Consider the following 17,866-nt stretch of genomic DNA (forward strand, 5'->3'; position numbering starts at 1 on the left):
TCAAGTATACCATTACTGGAATCACTTATGACATGCTAAGTCACATCTACTACACATACTGTATGTCGAAGTATGCATATGAGAAAATACATTTGTCATTGTATTTACCAAGTATGGATGTAAAGATAAATGCAACATTTGTCAATGTATTTGTCATGTATGCCTGGATAAGAATATACCAACACGTTTGATTCGATTTTCTTTATAGGTTGAATATAACTTCCTCAAATACATAGTTTTTTACAAATATTGTAAGAAAATGAAAACACTGTTAACATCAACTTTTTAATTTAATAAATATGATTGTAAATGCATAAAACAATTACACACAGCACATTTAAAGGTCAAAACAAAAAATATTGTACACCTAAACTTTTGTATTTTTATATAAAAGCTTTACAGTAATAAAACTCTGTCTACAAAAATAATCTCACTAACTCTATGGGGGAAGAGAGCGAAGTTATAGCTTAGGGATGAACAAAATCAAGTCCTCGTGAAGTGTCTCTGCTGGTTTCCTTTTAATGCATTCACACAGCTGGATAATGTCCTAAAATGGACACCATACTGCTGGTTTCACTGGTAGAAATCAGACCTTGTTTGAGATGTTAAACAAGGTTTTACGGTGTCCATATTAGAACTGCTTTAGAAACAAGACATTCAGGCTGTTGAGAACTGGACATGCCCGTTTCTTACTCTAGCTAGTCTGTCATTCGTATACAGCCCAGCCCGCACCTTGGGTTCCTGTCCTGTGACATCATAGTATGTTATAACATCACAAAATGTCTGAACATCCCAGCCCAGAGTTTCCCTATCACTTGCCAGCAGAGCTTCCAGGAAGTTCCACCTGTCCACCTCCATTTGTGAACCTGAAGGATTCAAAGGCAGAAGGTGCTTAACTTGAGCCAGTGTGGGCCGGTGGATTCGTTCTCAGCTGAATATTGCCTAAGGGGTGGTTCTGAGAGCTCCGCCATTGTTCTGTTGGTCAAAATACTTATATGGAGCACGAAAGCTTGTTATTCGAAGACTTATGTTAAAGAGACCATTCACTCAGAAAAGTCTCTTAAATCCTTTAATGTGATAATCAGGAGTAAATATAGGGTCATATTGCTAGAGTTTCCTGCTGCTCTGATGGAGTTCTATATTCTGTAGTTCAACCAGTCATTTGTTAAAACATTAGCCAAAAGCTGTTACAATGTCATAGTTTTTGATATACATAAAATAGCAACTTTATAGTATTCTTTGAGAGGAAATACCTACGTTCTTGTCGATTTGAAAGTAAAAAAATCTAACAAAATAAAAACAAGATGAAATTAGGTTTGTTATTTAAAGAAGTACTAGCATGCAGCCTCAAATATACATGTTTAAACTAGAGGATGGGCACTTTTTCATAATGAAATATCTAAGAAGCTTTGCTATGAAACACTATTGGAAGATAGCAATGTAACAATGAGTTAGTCCATATCTATGTGAAAATACCTCTTATTTAAGGTCAAAGACATGAACATTGTCCTGTTTCTTTCTCGATTTACACTACCAGTCAAAAGTTTGGACACCCCTACCCATTCAAGGGTTTTTCTTTATTTTTACTATTTTCTACATTGTAGAATAATAGTGCAGACATCAAACCTATGAAATAACGCATGGAATCATGTGGTAACCAAAAAAAGTGTTAAACTCAAAATATGTAATATATTTGAGATTCTTCAAAGTAGCCACCCTTTGCCTTGATGACAGCTTTGAACACTCTTGGCATTCCCTCAACCAGATTCACGAGGTAGTCACCTGGAATTAATTTCAATTAACAGGTGTGCCTTGTTAAAAGTTTATTTATAGAATTTGATTTCTTTTTTTATTTTCTGAGTTTGAGCCAATCAGTTGTGTTGTGACAAGGTAGGGGTGGTATACAGAAGATAGCCTATTTGGTAAAAGACAACGTATATTTTATGGCAAGAACAACTCAAATAAGCAAAGAGAAACAACAGTCCATTATTTCTGTAAGACATGAAAGTCAGTCAATGCGGAACATTTCCAGAACGTTGAAAGTTTCTTCAAGTGCAGTCGCACTATGATGAAACTGGCTCTCATGAGGACCGCCACAGGAAAGGAAGACCCAGAGTTACTTCTGCTGCAGAGGATAAGTTTGTTAGAGTTACCAGTCTCAGAAATTGCAGCCCAAATAAATGCTTCAGAGTTCAAGTAGCAGACACATCAACATTGGCTGTTCAGAGGAGACTGTGTGAATCAGGTATTCATGGTTGAATTGCTGCAAATAAACCACTGCTAAAGAACACCAATAATAAGAAGAGACTTGCTAGCGCGAAGATATATGAGCAATGGACATTAGACTGGTGGAAATCAGTTCTTTGGTCTGATTAATCCAAATTTGAGATGTTTTGTTCCAAGCGCCATGTCTTTCTGAGACGCAGAGTAGGTGAACGGATTATCTCCGCATGTGTGGTTCCCACCGTGAAGCATGGAGGAGGTGGTTTGCTGGTGACACTGTCTGTGATTTATTTAGAATTCAAGGCATACTTAACCAACATGGCTACCACAGCATTCTGCAGCAATACACCATCCAATCTGGTTTGCGCTTAGTGGGACTATCATTTATTTTTCAACAGGACAATGACCCAAAACATACCTCCAGTCTGTGTAAGGGCTATTTGACCAAGAAAGAGAGTGATGGAGTGCCTCATCAGATGACCTGGCCTCCATAATCACTCAACCTCAACCCGATTGAGATGGTTTGGAATGACTTGGACCGCAGAGTGAAGTAAAAGCATTCCAGGTGAAGCTGGTTGAGAGAATGCCAAGAGAGTACAAAGCTGTCATCAAGGCAGAGGATGGTTACTTTGAAGAATCTCAATTATAAAATACATTTTGATTCGTTTAACACTTTTTTGGTTACTACATGATTCCATGTGTTATTTCATTGTATAATAATATTGAAGACATTAATACTATGTAGAAAATAGTAAAAAAGTAAGGAAAACCCTTGAATGAGTAGGTGTGTCCAAACTTGACTGGTACTGTACATTCTAGGATGTGTGTTGGTGGGTGGGTGTTCGTGTGTGTGTATACAATATGTAGGCAACATAGTTCAAGTCACTTGGAATATTTTAGCATCACTGTCCAGCTACAGTAGAATAATGGTTATGTGAAGATTCCAGAAATATAACAATTTCCCTCCATAATTGTCTTTGTGGAATGACAAGGACAATAAGGGTCTTCTGAAATGCCATAACCATCAACCAAACAATCACGTCTGTCAGAACAACACTTTGGGGTTCGACTGCGTCTAACCCTGCTTCTCAAAACAAGTTAACCATCCATGTACCCTACCATCTGCGCTCTACTTCCTTTGGTTCTTGAAAGCGGGTATAATACGCTACAGAGATGGAGAACACGGGGCTGAGACTGGGGGACATTAGCCTAAATGTGTCACCAACCTTAACCAGCATTGAGCTTGACTGGCTGCATTAACTAAATTCCTGACGAGACTTGCAGTTCTGTTCTTCCTATTTCAATGCCCTGGTGTGTCTTGCCCTAAAAGGCAGTCCACTCTTTTTTTCGCTCTGAATGCTCCACTTAATATTTCATCTTAAAGCAGCTGTTTTTCATTTTAACTTTCACAACCTCCAAATTGGGACGTCAGTTAACTTCGGGATAAAAAGTTACTTTGAGAGGATATTGACCGATTTTGATGCCCCCCAAATAACTGCCCTTTGCCCAGTTCTCCTCTATGAAATCAAGTGTAACTAATGCATGGTGTCAGAGGGAACTGAAAACACAATGCATCTACATTGGCTTCTCTTGAAGTCCCTATCATGGTAGCACCACGGTTCTCAGGCCAAGCTATTACATTGGGGAAAAAAACAAAGTGTCCTACAACTAGTGTTTCTCGTTAAATATAGCTCGTAGTGTAAAGATTAACAGCAAAGTTCAATAAAATCACCAAATCAAGAGTGACTACCAAACCCTGTATCTGTCTTCAAATTATTACATTGTAAGCAAAAACAAAACATTTTAGTACAAAAGAGTATTGTGCCATAATCAGCTTTTCGTGAGACAGTGAACAGAACGGAAACAAAATGGTTGTATTAATAATTGATATCATTTTTCAGTTTGCAATTTGTTATTAAAATACACATATCACAGACATTCATGATTTACAAAATAAATGTGATTTTTAAATTCAGTTATATACTTTAAAGGATATTCTTATGAATAAATAGTGTACCACCTCTGTTAGCGACACACAGTAGCAAAAAAGGATGTAAGACACTTACAGTAAGCTAACCAAAAGAGTTGTTTTTTATGCATTTTTTTTCTTTAGATCATGCTGGCTTTCCATTTGTAGTTATGTACTTGACTTTGTATAAATAAATTTCATCAAAAATTATTTTTTATTGGATAGACTTATATTACGTATAAAAAAACAACAACCTGTATACAGTTTCCTCTGGTTTTCACAGAGCACAGTAAGTGTCAGCAAAGTCAGTAAAGTCCAACATGCACAGGTATAAAGCTCAAAACCATCGTGTCCGCTCAAATGATTCAAAAAGTCCATGACACAGAATGGAGTCGCTGTTTTCGGAGTTGTCCGGAGTTTTTAAATGTTGATGTACGTGGGGAGTTCCGTTGAGAACTTGACATGTGCGTGAGGTTTGATGCATCCTTTAAAAGGAGAAGATGATGGGAGACAGAGACATGAGGAAAGACGTCAGAAGACATTCCAGTCAGTATGAGTTAAGTCACATTTCTCCACAATGAATGAGGCTCTTGCTCAAACGTAGAGGGGAATGGGGCTATCAATTTATTCATCAAAACCTCAGTGAAAGTCTCTTATGTTAATGACAAAAAGAGTATCGTCATGGTAACCGATATACACTGTTCAAAAAAATAAAGGGAACACTTAAACAACACAATGTAACTCCAAGTCAATCACACTTCTGTGAAATCAAACTGTCCACTTAGGAAGCAACACTGATTGACAATAAATTTCACAAATGCTGTTGTGCAAATGGAATAGACAACAGGTGGAAATTATAGGCAATTAGCAAGACACCCCCAATAAAGGAGTGGTTCTGCAGGTGGTGACCACAGACCACTTCTCAGTTCCTATGCTTCCTGGCTGATGTTTTGGTCACTTCTGAATGCTGGCCGTGCTTTCACTCTAGTGGTAGCATGAGACGGAGTCTACAAACCACACAAGTGGCTCAGGTAGTGCAGCTCATCCAGGATGGCACATCAATGCAAGCTGTGGCAAGAAGGTTTGCTGTGTCTGTCAGCGTAGTGTCCAGAGCATGGAGGCGCTACCAGGAGACAGGCCAGTACATCAGGAGACGTGGAGGAGGCCGTAGGAGGGAAACAACCCAGCAGCAGGACCGCTACCTCCGCCTTTGTGCAAGGAGCAGCAGGAGGAGAACTGCCAGAGCCCTGCAAAATGACCTCCGGCAGGCCACAAATGTGCATGTGTCTGCTCAAACGGTCAGAAACTCCATGAGGGTGGTATGAGGGCCCAGATGTCCACAGGTAGGGGTTGTGCTTACAGCCCAACACCGTGCAGGACGTTTGGCATTTGCCAGAGAACACCAAGATTGGCAAATTCGCCACTGGCGCCCTGTGCTCTTCACAGATGAAAGCAGGTCCACACTGAGCACATGTGACAGACATGACAGAGTCTGGAGACGCCGTGGAGAACGTTCTGCTGCCTGCAACATCCTCCAGCATGACCGGTTTGGCGGTGGGTCAGTCATGGTGTGGGGTGTGATTTCTTTGGGGGGCCGCACAGCCCTCCATGTGCTCGCCAGAGGTAGCCTGACTGCCAGTAGGTACCGAGATGAGCTCCTCAGACCCCTTGTGAGACCATATGCGGGTGCGGTTGGCTCTGGGTTCCTCCTAATGGAAGACAATGCCAGACCTCATGTGGCTGGAGTGTGTCAGCAGTTCCTGCAAGAGGAAGGCATTGATGCTATGGACTGGCCCGCCCGTTCCCCAGACCTGAATCCAATTGAGCACATCTGGGACATCATGTCTCGCTCCATACACCAACGCCACATTGCACCACAGACTATCCAGGAGTTGGCGGATGCTTTAGTCCGGGTCTGGGAGGAAATCCTTCAGGAGATCATCCGCCACCTCATCAAGAGCATGCCCAGGCGTTGTAGGGAGGTCATACAGGCAAGTGGAGGCCACACACACTACTGAGCCTCATTTTGACTTGTTTTAAGGACATTACATCAAAGTTGGATCAGCCTGTAGTTTGGTTTTCCACTTTAATTTTGAGTGTGACTCCAAATCCAGACCTCCATAGGTTGATAAATTTGATTTCCATTGATAATTGTGTGATTTTGTTGTCAGCACATTCAACTATGTAAAGAAAAAAGTATTTAATAAGAATATTTCATTCATTCAGATCTAGGATGTGTTGTTTTAGTGTTCCCTTTATTTTTTGAGCAGTGTAGTATGTGAAAGCGATGGAACAATGACAAAATATTGCAGTCAAAGTAAAATTACATTTGTAGCACTTAGTAACTCATTAAAAAAATCTATATATATATATACAGTGGGGCAAAAAAGTATTCAGTCGGCCACCAATTGTGCAAGTTCTCCCACTTAAAAATATGAGAGAGGCCTGTAATTTTCATCATAGGTACACTTCAACTATGACAGACAAAATGAGAGAAAAAAAATTCAGAAAATCACATTGTAGGATTTTTTATGAATTTATTTGCAAATTATGGTGGAAAATAAGTATTTGGTCAATAACAAAAGTTTATTTCAATACTTTGTTATATACCCTTTGTTGGCAATGACAGAGGTCAAACGTTTTCTGTCAGTCTTCACAAGGTTTTCACACACTGTTGCTGGTATTTTGGCCCATTCCTCCATGCAGATCTCCTCTAGAGCAGTGATGTTTTGGGGCTGTTGCTGGGCAACATGGACTTTCAACTCCCACCAAAGAATTTCTATGGGGTTGAGATCTGGAGACTGGCTAGGCCACTCCAGGACCTTGAAATGCTTCTTACAAACCACTCCTTCATTGCCCGGGCGGTGTGTTTGGGATCATTGTCATGCTGAAAGAACCAGCCACGTTTCATCTTCAATGCCCTTGCTGATGGAAGGAGGATTTCACTCAAAATCCCACGATACATGGCCCCATTCATTCATTCCTTTACAAGGATCATTCGTCCTGGTCCCTTTGCAGAAAAACAGCCCCAAAGCATGATGTTTCCACCCCCATGCTTCACAGTAGGTATGGTGTTCTTTGGATGCAACTCAGCATTCTTTGTCCTCCAAACACGACGAGTTGAGGTTTTTTCCAAAAAGTTATATGACATTCTCCCAATCTTCTTCTGGATCATCCAAATGCTCTCTAGCAAACTTCAGACGGGTCTGGACATGTACTGGCGAAAGCAGGGGGACACGTCTGGCACTGCAGGATTTGAGTCCCTGGTGGCGTAGTGTGTTACTGATGGTAGGCTTTGTTACTTTGGTCCCAGCTCTCTGCAGGTCATTCACTAGGTCCCACCGTGTGGTTCTGGGATTTTTGCTCACCGTTCTTGTGATCATTTTGACCCCATGGGGTGAGATCATGCGTGGAGCCCCAGATCGAGGGAGATTATCAGTGGTCTTGTATGTCTTCCATTTCCTAATAAATGCTCCCACAGTTGATTTTGTCAAACCAAGCTGCTTACCTATTGCAGATTCAGTCTTCCCAGCCTGGTGCAGGTCTACAATTTTGTTTCTGGTGTCCTTTGACAGCTCTTTGGTCTTGCCCATAGTGGAGTTTGGTGTGTGACAGTTTGAGGTTGTGGACTGGTGTCTTTTATACTGATAACGAGTTCAAACAGGTTCCATTAATACAGGTAACGAGTGGAGGACAGAGGAGCCTCTTAAAGAAGAAGTTACAGGTCTGTGAGAGCCAGAAATCTTGTTTGTTTGTAGGTGACCAAATACTTATTTTCCACCATAATTTGCAAATAAATTCATAAAAATGTGATTTTCTGGATTTTTTTTCTCATTTTGTCTGTCATAGTTGAAGTGTACCTATGATGAAAATTACAGGCCTCTCTCAACTTTTTAAGTGGGAGAACTTGCACAATTGGTGGCTGACTAAATACTTTTCTGCCCCACTGTACATGTAAAAAAAAAATAAAAAAAGTGGCGTATTCATTTACCGATGGGCCTTGTGTTCAACTCGGTGTCCATAAGCTCCGGAGAAGTCACCAGCTCCATCGGAGTGTTCGGGGACACCAGGGTGCTTTCCGTCGGACTTACTGGACTCGGGATCATTTCTTGTTCTTTTTCGTTCTGCATCTGCGCATAGACGTTGAGGCCTGGGATCTTCCTTGAGGAAAGATTTACAATGAGACGGGGGATAAAGAAATTTGCCAGACTAATAAAATGGGAGAGGGATTGCCTGCCTCAGGGACCAAATAATTCTGATGCTCCTCTTTTACAACCCAATAATGTGTAGTCGGACCCAGGAGATATACCCAGATGACTTAAATGCTTTGTTTCGATGCCTTCCGGCCTTATGTCTAATTTTGTATATATTTGTATGTAAAATAGGATTATACTGTATGCTTGTGGAAGGCAGAGGAGTTGTAGTCGTTGTTTGTGTGTGTCTGTAAGTTGCTGTTCGTATGTGTATGTTTGTATTTGATGCAAAAAAAGGGAACACAAAAATACAATATTATAAAAAAAGGCAATTAGACATTCTACTGTATAAACACACATGTTGTAAGACCTATGCGTTGTTTCGCTTTCACTCTTTCTCTCCCTCTTCTGTTTTCCTCTATAGATCTCGTCTCATTGACACCTACTGCCCTTTCACACAGAACTGTGCCATGGTGGACGGAAATCATTTAACATTTCAGGAAGGTCAACTAGCAAAGCTCAAATGGCTAAATATTGATAATGCCTGAAGGCTGACTGGCATTTCATTTGCGGACAGAGAAAATGCCTCGACAAAAGGATTCTAAGAAAGTTGAAAGAGATAAGCCATTTCTCCCTTGAAACTGAAAGTTTTCACACAGACGTTTGATAGACAATATTTTTGTTAAATGCCAAAATGTCTAGACACTCAGTAACTCCCATTTGGTTAGTAATTTCCCCCAATTTCCTATCTGATGTATAACCATAAATATACTGTTGCACACAATTGGGGTCAGAAGTGGGATTAGACCCTAGTCGAACAATGAGATCAGAGATCACTCCTCAGTGTCCTAGCCAATTCAAAATGTTTCGTCATCACTCAGGAACTTTCCCACTTGGTTAGTAACATTCTCCCAACGTCCTAGCAACTTACAACCAGATATGGGTTATAGAGATCATCTCTACAGTATATCATGAGCACTGTACCTTTTGAATTTGTAGACGACAAATATCGCCAAACCCAGAACCACAACCGACAGCAGCATCAGCATGGCCGAGCCGCTGTGGTTCTCACTCGTGTCCACTAGGGGCGCTGTAGAAGTGGGAGACAAGAGTCACAGTATAGTATACATTGAATTCCAAACAGTTTCCATAGAGGAGAAGTCAACATGAAAAGTAACACCTACTAATTAATAATTAATAAAATACAAAACATAACAATAAAATAATGTATTAAAAAAAGATACAATTGTATTGTGATTATGTTTTTGATACGGTAAGTATTTATTGACTTCTCTTACTCTTTATCTTATAAGCCCCTAGGACAGTAGCAGCATCCCCAAAAGGAAGAGGCACACATACTTGTAACGATGCTCACTCTCTGAATGTCTCTGTGCTACATGATGGGAGCCAATCAGACAACAGGGTTGGGGTGGTGTTAGTCGCTGGGCAGGAAATAGACCTCCTGGGCCTGTATTCACAAAGCGTCTTAGTGTAGGAGGGCTGATCTAGGATCAGGTCATCCCTTTCCATATAATCTTATTTGTTATGATCTAAAATGCAAAACAGATCCTAGATCAGAAGTCCTACTCTGAGACACTTTTTGAATACGGGGCCCTGGCTCTCTATTTCTATCTAGAACTATCTCTATCCATCTATATAGTCATTAAAAAGACCCAATTATCCACAATACACGAGCAAACACAAACAAAATGTAGGTATTTGTATTAGAAGAGATGCAGACACTTACCTGCTGACAAATGTGCAGCGTATACTGTGACCTGGACCCCAGGCCGAAGGGTGAACTGGACCAGGTTTTGGTTGAGGGCGCTAAGCAAGATTTCAGAGAGCTAGAGAGGGAGAGACAAACAACAAAAAACATTCATTTAAAGTATATGGCGCATCGATTTACATAATAATTAGAGTATTAAGATTTCTAAATCAACTTATTGGAGCTTTTTATATCAGAGATCTGTGAGAGTAAATGTACATTTAGTGTCATATCCAGAGCGATTTACAGGAGCAATTAGGGTTAATTGCCTTGCCACGGGTCCTGTCACCGACAACGATGAGACAACCTATAGGGAGGAGGTCAGAGACCTGGGAGTGGGGTGCCAGGACAACTACCAATCCCTCAATGTTTTAAAAATGGTTTATGTCACCTTTATTCAACCAGGTAGACTAGTTGAGAACAAGTTTCTTTTACAACTCTGACCTGGCCAAGACAAAGCAAAGCAGTGTGACACAAACAACACAGAGTTACACATGGAATAAACAAGCGTAGAGTCAATAACACAATAGAAAAAAAGAAAGTCTATCTACAGTGTGTGCAAATGGCGTGCGGAGGTAAGGCAATAAATAGGCCTTAGTAGCGGAGTAATTACACAATTTCGCAAATTAACACTGGAGTGACAGATGTGCAGATGATGAATGTGCAAGTAGAAACACTGCGGTGCAAAACAGCAGAAAAGTAAATAAAAACAATATGCTCAGATAGCTGATGTTTAAAGTTAGTGAGGGAAATATATTGCTCATATATTTGTGAGCAAGACAAAGGAGCTGATCATGGACAACAGGAAAAGGCGGGCTGAACAGGCCCCCGTCAACACCGACGGGGCTGTAGTGGAGCAGGTCGAGAGTTTCAAGTTCCTTGGTGTCCACATCACCAACAAACTATCATGGTCCAAACACACCAAGACAGTCGTGAAGAGGACACAACAAAACCTTTTCCCCTCAGGAGACTGAAAAGATTTGGCATGGGTCCCAAGATCCTCAAAAAGTTCTATAGCTGCACCATCGAGAGCATCCTGACACATTGTATCACCTCCTGGTATGACAACTGCTAGGCATCTGACCGTAAGGCGCTACAGAGGGTCGTGCGTACGGCCCAGTACATCACTGTCGCCAAGCTTCCTGCCATCCAGGACCTATATACTAGGTTTGTCAGAGATTCCAGTCACCCAAGTCAAAGACTGTTTTCTCTGCTACCACATGGCTAGCGGAACCAGAGCACCAAGTCTAACATGCTGACCAGACCGGACATGTCACGTGTGCGAGCCTCGCAAAATAAATTTAGAAATCAATGTTATTCAATTATTGCACCCACACTGCTCGTGTGCGCCAACGAGCATCTGCGACGGCAAGGGCTAAAATAGAACTCCTTTCTATTTCTGACGCAGATTGCGCTGAAAGTCCTGCCTCTCCCATCTCCTCATTGGTTTGTAGAAGCAGGTACCCACGTGGGTGATTGAAAGAAACTGTTTTGTCAGTAGTCGTGGTAATACTATGAAAGTTTAGATGCTGATCACCATATAAGTTCAAAGATGAAAAAGCCTGGAAGGAGGAGAGATGACTAGAAACGATTTGGTTGACCGTTTTATGTGTGGATTAATTGTCGCAGTAGAAGACCTTGTGCATTTCAGGTCAAATAACTCAATGTTTATATCCCAGGACAAATTAGCTAGCAACAGCAAGCTAGCTAAATAGGACAAATTAGCTAGCAAGTGCAAGCAACGAGCTAAATTGCCATACATGTTTAATGCTTTTCGACCTGTCCCCAAATGTTTGTTTCGATATTTTAACCTGCGTGTCGTGGTTGCATTTGGTGTAGGGGGACAAATTAGATTTATGCACGATGGCGCACGCGCGCAGCCGGTTTGGGTTCCGTGTAAGACCAAAAGGCTCCATAACAGCTTCCACCCCCAAGCCATAAGACCGCTGAACAATTAATCAAATGGCCACCCAGACTATTTACATTGACCCCCCCCCCCATTTGTTTTTACTCGCTGTTTATTATCTATGCATAGTCACTCCACCTACATGTATAAATCACCTTAGACTAACCCACTGTATCGTTATTAGCCTCATTATTGTTATTTTATTGTGTTACTTTTAGTATTTTTTACTTTAGTTTTTTTGGTAAATACTTTAACTCTTTCTTGAACTACATTCACTGTTGGTTAAGGGCTTGTAAGTAAGGATTTCACGGTAAGGTCTACACTTTTTGTATTCGGTGCACATGACTGATTAACAGATGTTCACTTAGTCGGATCGGGGATTCAAACCAGCAACCATTCGGTTACTGTCCCAACGCTCTTGACCGCTATTCTATAGATCAACACTAAATCAAATCCAACTGTATCTAAACTGCATAAAATCATCTCAATACACTTCACCGTACAGTATAAAAGAGACAGAATATAAGACATCATTAAATAGTATGCCCACTCTAGTCATTTTATTGGTTGGTTTCAGAATGAGTTTCTTCTCATGTATACCAAGCTGAGGCAGATCTTTCCACCACATACTTACTGATACCCACAACCAATGACTCGCTGATACTACCCCCCCCCCCCCCACCGCACGCTCCCTCCACCCAGAAACCCATTTAAAGTGAAATATCTATGGATGAATCCATGCCGGTGCCCACCACTTCAATGCATAATGTAGGGCCTATTTGACGAAAAACCTTGCTTTTACACCGGGTTTTTTTAGAGCGACAAGTAACCTTCTGCACAGAGAACGTGCAGTTTGGACATAAATCAGACATGTCACCCTGACCTTGATGCTACAGCTGGAATACAGTTTTCCATTTCATGATGCTTCCAATTTAGTCCGGACATAATCCCCTGAACTATACTGTCCATATGATGTCAATCACAATTGTACCATTATAAATCTAAACTGGAAGACATTATGTCAGATATGTCACTTAACAAAGTTGTATCCTTTTTACTTTGCATTCAGGCCAAAGACTAAAAACAGAGAATCTATATGCAGGTCATGCATAGAACGACCCTGGCCAAACAAATTCCCTTTCCCTTGCGGAATCCATCTTATTTCTTTGCTAGGCTTCATTAATTTGATCTGCCTCATTTACCAAATGAATTGTGATACGAGTAGTTTCTCCCAGTCCTTCACATTCCTTCCCGCTTTTATATTTCCTACCAAGTTTAAAATTAGACTCAAGCTATGAATAATTACTTTTTCCTCACTGTGTATCGGGCTCACTAAATCTATTATACAATCTAATAAGCACAACCGCACATTACACTTTCAAGATGCAAACCTTGAATAAAGATGTATTGCTGGGGCCTGAGTGGTTCTATTCTACTCACATCTTTCTAATGATCATCCAGGCCGTGGAGCTAATTCAGTCCATCTTGATACCTGCTGCTGATTCTGTGGCCAGAATCAGCAGACACCATCTTTGTCAGGATTTATTCCTGTGAAAGACTGCAACCCCGCCCTCTCACATAGAGAAGACTCGGGGAATTCTACAGTAAAGTTGTCCACAGAGATGGCTTTTAAAAGCTTGTCACACTTATTGATGAGGCTAGTTGATATTCTGCAGAGAGAGAGAGAGAGAGTGTGTGTGTGTGTGTGTGTGTGTGTGTGTGTGTGTGTGTGTGTGTGTGTGTGTGTGTGTGTGTGTGTGTGTGTGTGTGTGTGTGTGTGTGTGTGTGTGTGTGTGTGTAAGCCCATGTGGACAATATTGGCATCTACTGGAGAAAATATGAAGCCTTATAAGCCATACAAATACGCTGCAATTCTGTTTTCAGACCATGTAGCAGTATAGACCAACACAGCTATGTTTTAGTGAAGAATGTTAGACAAATGAATATTTCTAAGCCTACTCATGTTTAGTTCAGTGGAGACCTCGAAATTATGCCAAATGGAATAACAAGGAAATCAACAGATGGCGAACATGTTGGTGCAAGAAAACAAGTGCTTAGCCGTCAAACCCAAACTTCCAACAAGCAGAGTAATATCCCCCTAAAATATAGCTCCAAATGTCATTCAGTGACAAGTGTTTGTCAAATTAACGCATAAGAAGTATGCTACTACTCCCACTCAAACATCTGGCATGAATCAATATAGGAATGTAATGTATTCAATTTTAGGATTTACTTTTATGGTAGTCAGATACCCATTTTGCTAATAGTTAACACTGACCAATGTGCTTTTTGAACCTGTCACAAGCATGAATAAACCTTTACATCATGCATTTTGAATAAGGCTAATGCCTATAATATGTTATGTCTATGTTTCAACTCACACAAAATGCCCGTTATTTAATCAATCATACCTGGTCTAAATGAGCTGAGTTCTTCTCTGGCTTGCCCTCTGTTAACTCTTTGTCTGGCAGGAGGAAAAACTCTGCAGCCGTGGGCAACCCTGGTAGGACGGTGACAAGGAGCAGCTCCGGGCTCACCCCTGTGGCCTAGAGAAAGATGAGGAGGAGGGAGAGAAAGAAGAGAGAGATGAGAAGGGGTAGAGGGGTAGGATGAGGAGTTGGGAGAGGAAGGGGAAAAGAGGAAGCAGGAGATGGAGAGGGAGAGCATGAAGATGAAGAGGAAGAAGAGGGAGATGGAGAGGAGGAAGAAGAGGGAGATGGAGAGGAGGAAGAAGAGGGAGATGGAGAGGAGGAAGAAGAGGGAGATGGAGAGGAGGAAGATAAAGAGGAAGATGGAGAGGAGGAAGATGAAGAAGATGGAGAGGAGGAAAGGGAAAAAGAACAAAGAGGACAAGAATGGATTGCTTTTCATGTCACTAAGCACATCAAAGTGGAAAGCAGTGGTATCGAAAAATAGGAATTGTCTGTATGATCATAATTAGTGTGACTGTGATACTCACTGTGATGCATTATTACTAACGTCAATGATACTTAGATCTGAAATTATCATACTACTCAGGTCCTGAGCTGTTTGTATCAAATATGGTATGATTTCCGTTCTCAAATATACTGAATAGTATGAGCAATTCAATACATTTTGTGAATACGACAATGTCTATCCAACATGTCATATGTGGATTTGAAGTACATTATACAGTTGAAGTCGGAAGTTTACATACACTTAGGTTGGAGTCATTAAAACTCATTTTTCAACCACTCCACACATTTCTTGTTACAGGCAGATTATTTGACTTATAATTCACATTCTTAAAATCAAATGGTGATCCTAACTGACATAAGACAGGGAATTTCTACTATGATTAAATGTCAGGAATTGTGAAAAACTGAGTGGCTAAGGTGTATGTAAACTTCCGACTTCAACTGTATATACAAAGGTATGTGGACACCCCTTCAAATGAGTGGATGAGGCTATTTCAGCCACACTTGTTGCTGAGTAGGTGTATAAAATTGAGCATATAGCAATGCAATCTCCATTAACAAGCAATGGCAGGAGAAGGGCCTTTCTGAAGAACTCAGTGAATTTCAACGTGGCACCGTCATAGGATCCCACCTTTTCTACAAGATGTATTTGTATATGTATGGCCTCCACAAACACGACCCTGAACTCACAGGCGACCAGCAATTCCATAGTTCAATGTGACAGGGAAGGCAGTGCAACAGCAATTTAGAACGTATTTGAAGTAATTTCCCCTTGCCAGTTATCATAAAACGTGGATTCATCTCAGTCACAACCTGAGGTCACAGGGAATGTATTGTAAAGTGGGCCACAGACTAAATACACTGAACCAAAATATAAACGCCAAAGTGTTGATAAACAAAGCGTTTCATGAGCCGAAAAATAAATAAATATATTCCATATGCACAAAAAGCTTATTTCTCTCACATGTTGTGCACAAATTTGTTTACATCTCCATCAGTGCTCCTTGCCACAATAATCCATCCACCTGACAGGTGTGCAATTGGCATGCTGACTGCAGGAAAGTCCACCAGAGCTGTTGCCAGATAATTTTCATATCTCTACCACAAGCTGCCTCCATTAGAGATTTTGGCAGTACGTCCAACTGGCCTCAAGTAGACCGCATGTCACCACTCCAGCCCAGGACCTCCACATCTGGCTTCTTTACCTGCGGGATCGTTTGAGGGGGGGGGGGGGGTGTGATTGGCTGGGCCTGGCTCGTAAGTGGGTGGGCCTATGCCCTCCCAGCCCCACCATTGGCTGTGCCGCTGCCCAGTCGTGTGAAATCCATAGAATAGGGTGTAATGAATTTATTGAAATTGACTGATATCCTTATATGAACTGTAACTCAGTAAAATCATTGAAATTGTTGCATTTATATTTCTGCTCGGTATATACTCTCTCTCTCTGTGTGTGTGTGTGTGTGTGTGTGTGTGTGTGTGTGTGTGTGTGTGTGTGTGTGTGTGTGTGTGTGTGTGTGTGTGTGTGTGTGTGTACACATGTAATATACAGTTCGATACAAGGACCACTCACTTTGACCATGGAGTTCTTGATGACTCTGCTGACGTCCAGTCTCCATTCGGCCACATCGGGGTTGTGGTCATCCAGGTTAGATGAGAAGGCTAGTAGATGTGACCTGAAATATTCTGCACAGAGAAACAACTAAGATGATCAGCTGATGGCGATGCTTTTCTATTTCTGTCCTACTGTCTGAATTAATGAGTAGTAAACAATTACTTTTAACTACTTCTTTTAGCTACTTTAAAATCATATTTACTAGCCAACCTCCAGTACATTAAAATCTACAAAGTCAACTAGAAACCAACCTTTGGAAGTATACATCGCTGTCTGGCTGTTTACAATACAAAACTAACAAAAAAAACAGCTCATTGCTCACCGTGGACAGCGATGGTTTTCCGGTCCTGCAGGATGGCATTCCCAGCGGACACCTGCACGGTGACAGTGTTGACGCCTTCCCGGGAGAACGTGCACGCCACGCTCCCTTCCAGGGTGATTATCGGCTGCAAAGAGAAAGAGAGAGAGAGAGAGAGAGAGAGAGAGAGAGAGAGAGAGAGAGAGAGAGAGAGAGAGAGAGAGAGAGAGAGAGAGAGAAAGAGAAAGAGAGCGAGCGAGAAAAGGGAAGAGAGGGAAAGAATAGCGAGAGAGCAAGGGAGTTCCCATGGGAGGCCCTTATCAACCTTGTTAACATCTCACGCAGGCACTATTTACACTACAGAGGTGTCAGCCGGGAGGCAGGCAGGCAGCCACAGACATAAACACAACCCACATCGCCCCCCAAGGAACCATGATCGCAGCTGTGCTACATAGAACTGTCCGGGGAGAGTTCCATGAGACACCAGCAGTTCTTTCTGCCGTTACTTGGATCTCAATTTGTTCTTGAAATGGCTCCGACATGCTAATTCTGGATCATTTCCTCATGTACTAGAATAGCTAGCAGCTGCATTAGTAGCTAAACGCATTGCCCAACCAAACAAAACAAATTCTGAATTAAGTCAGACAAATACTAATTTGTAAATCTGGCACAAATCTTTCTTCACGTCACTTTATCTTACAGTGTGAAGGATGAGCACACAATAAAACTACAAGTCCCAGCAGTATTGAAGTATCTCATCTTACCTCAGTGTTATTTCCGAACCACCAGATGTAGGTGACTGTTCCCACTTGGCTCGGCCACAGCACAGCGGTGAGGTTGACTTCCTTACTCTTCACTGCCACAAAGGGAGCGGAGAGATGGATATACTCCAGCTGACCTACTCAGTCACAAGAAATACACGACAGTGAACCCACTGAGACGTGACTCCACAACGTTT

At 41.5% G+C, this 17,866-nt stretch overlaps 1 protein-coding gene across 3 annotated transcripts in view; it reads right to left on the bottom strand.

The window, feature by feature from the left end:
- Positions 1 to 271: 271 nt before the first annotated feature.
- LOC135537188 (VPS10 domain-containing receptor SorCS1-like) overlaps positions 272 to 17,866 on the bottom strand; it is a 170,713-nt gene continuing 153,118 nt past the window's right edge. Inside the window, exons 20-27 of one of the 3 annotated variants that reach the window (XM_064963390.1) lie at positions 17,673 to 17,806; positions 16,933 to 17,056; positions 16,569 to 16,681; positions 14,471 to 14,605; positions 10,133 to 10,232; positions 9,370 to 9,475; positions 8,184 to 8,353; positions 272 to 4,677 (exon numbers count right to left, since the gene is read on the bottom strand). In XM_064963390.1, the coding sequence (XP_064819462.1) occupies positions 4,613 to 4,677; positions 8,184 to 8,353; positions 9,370 to 9,475; positions 10,133 to 10,232; positions 14,471 to 14,605; positions 16,569 to 16,681; positions 16,933 to 17,056; positions 17,673 to 17,806 (947 nt within the window). In that variant the 3' untranslated portion in view covers positions 272 to 4,612. Of the gene's footprint in view, positions 4,678 to 8,183; positions 8,354 to 9,369; positions 9,476 to 9,683; positions 9,779 to 10,132; positions 10,233 to 14,470; positions 14,606 to 16,568; positions 16,682 to 16,932; positions 17,057 to 17,672; positions 17,807 to 17,866 lie in introns of those variants that run through there. The other 2 variants (XM_064963396.1, XM_064963403.1) reach the window with 2 other exon arrangements.

Source organism: Oncorhynchus masou, chromosome 5 (assembly GCF_036934945.1).
Source record: "Oncorhynchus masou masou isolate Uvic2021 chromosome 5, UVic_Omas_1.1, whole genome shotgun sequence".
Lineage (NCBI taxonomy): Eukaryota > Metazoa > Chordata > Actinopteri > Salmoniformes > Salmonidae > Oncorhynchus > Oncorhynchus masou.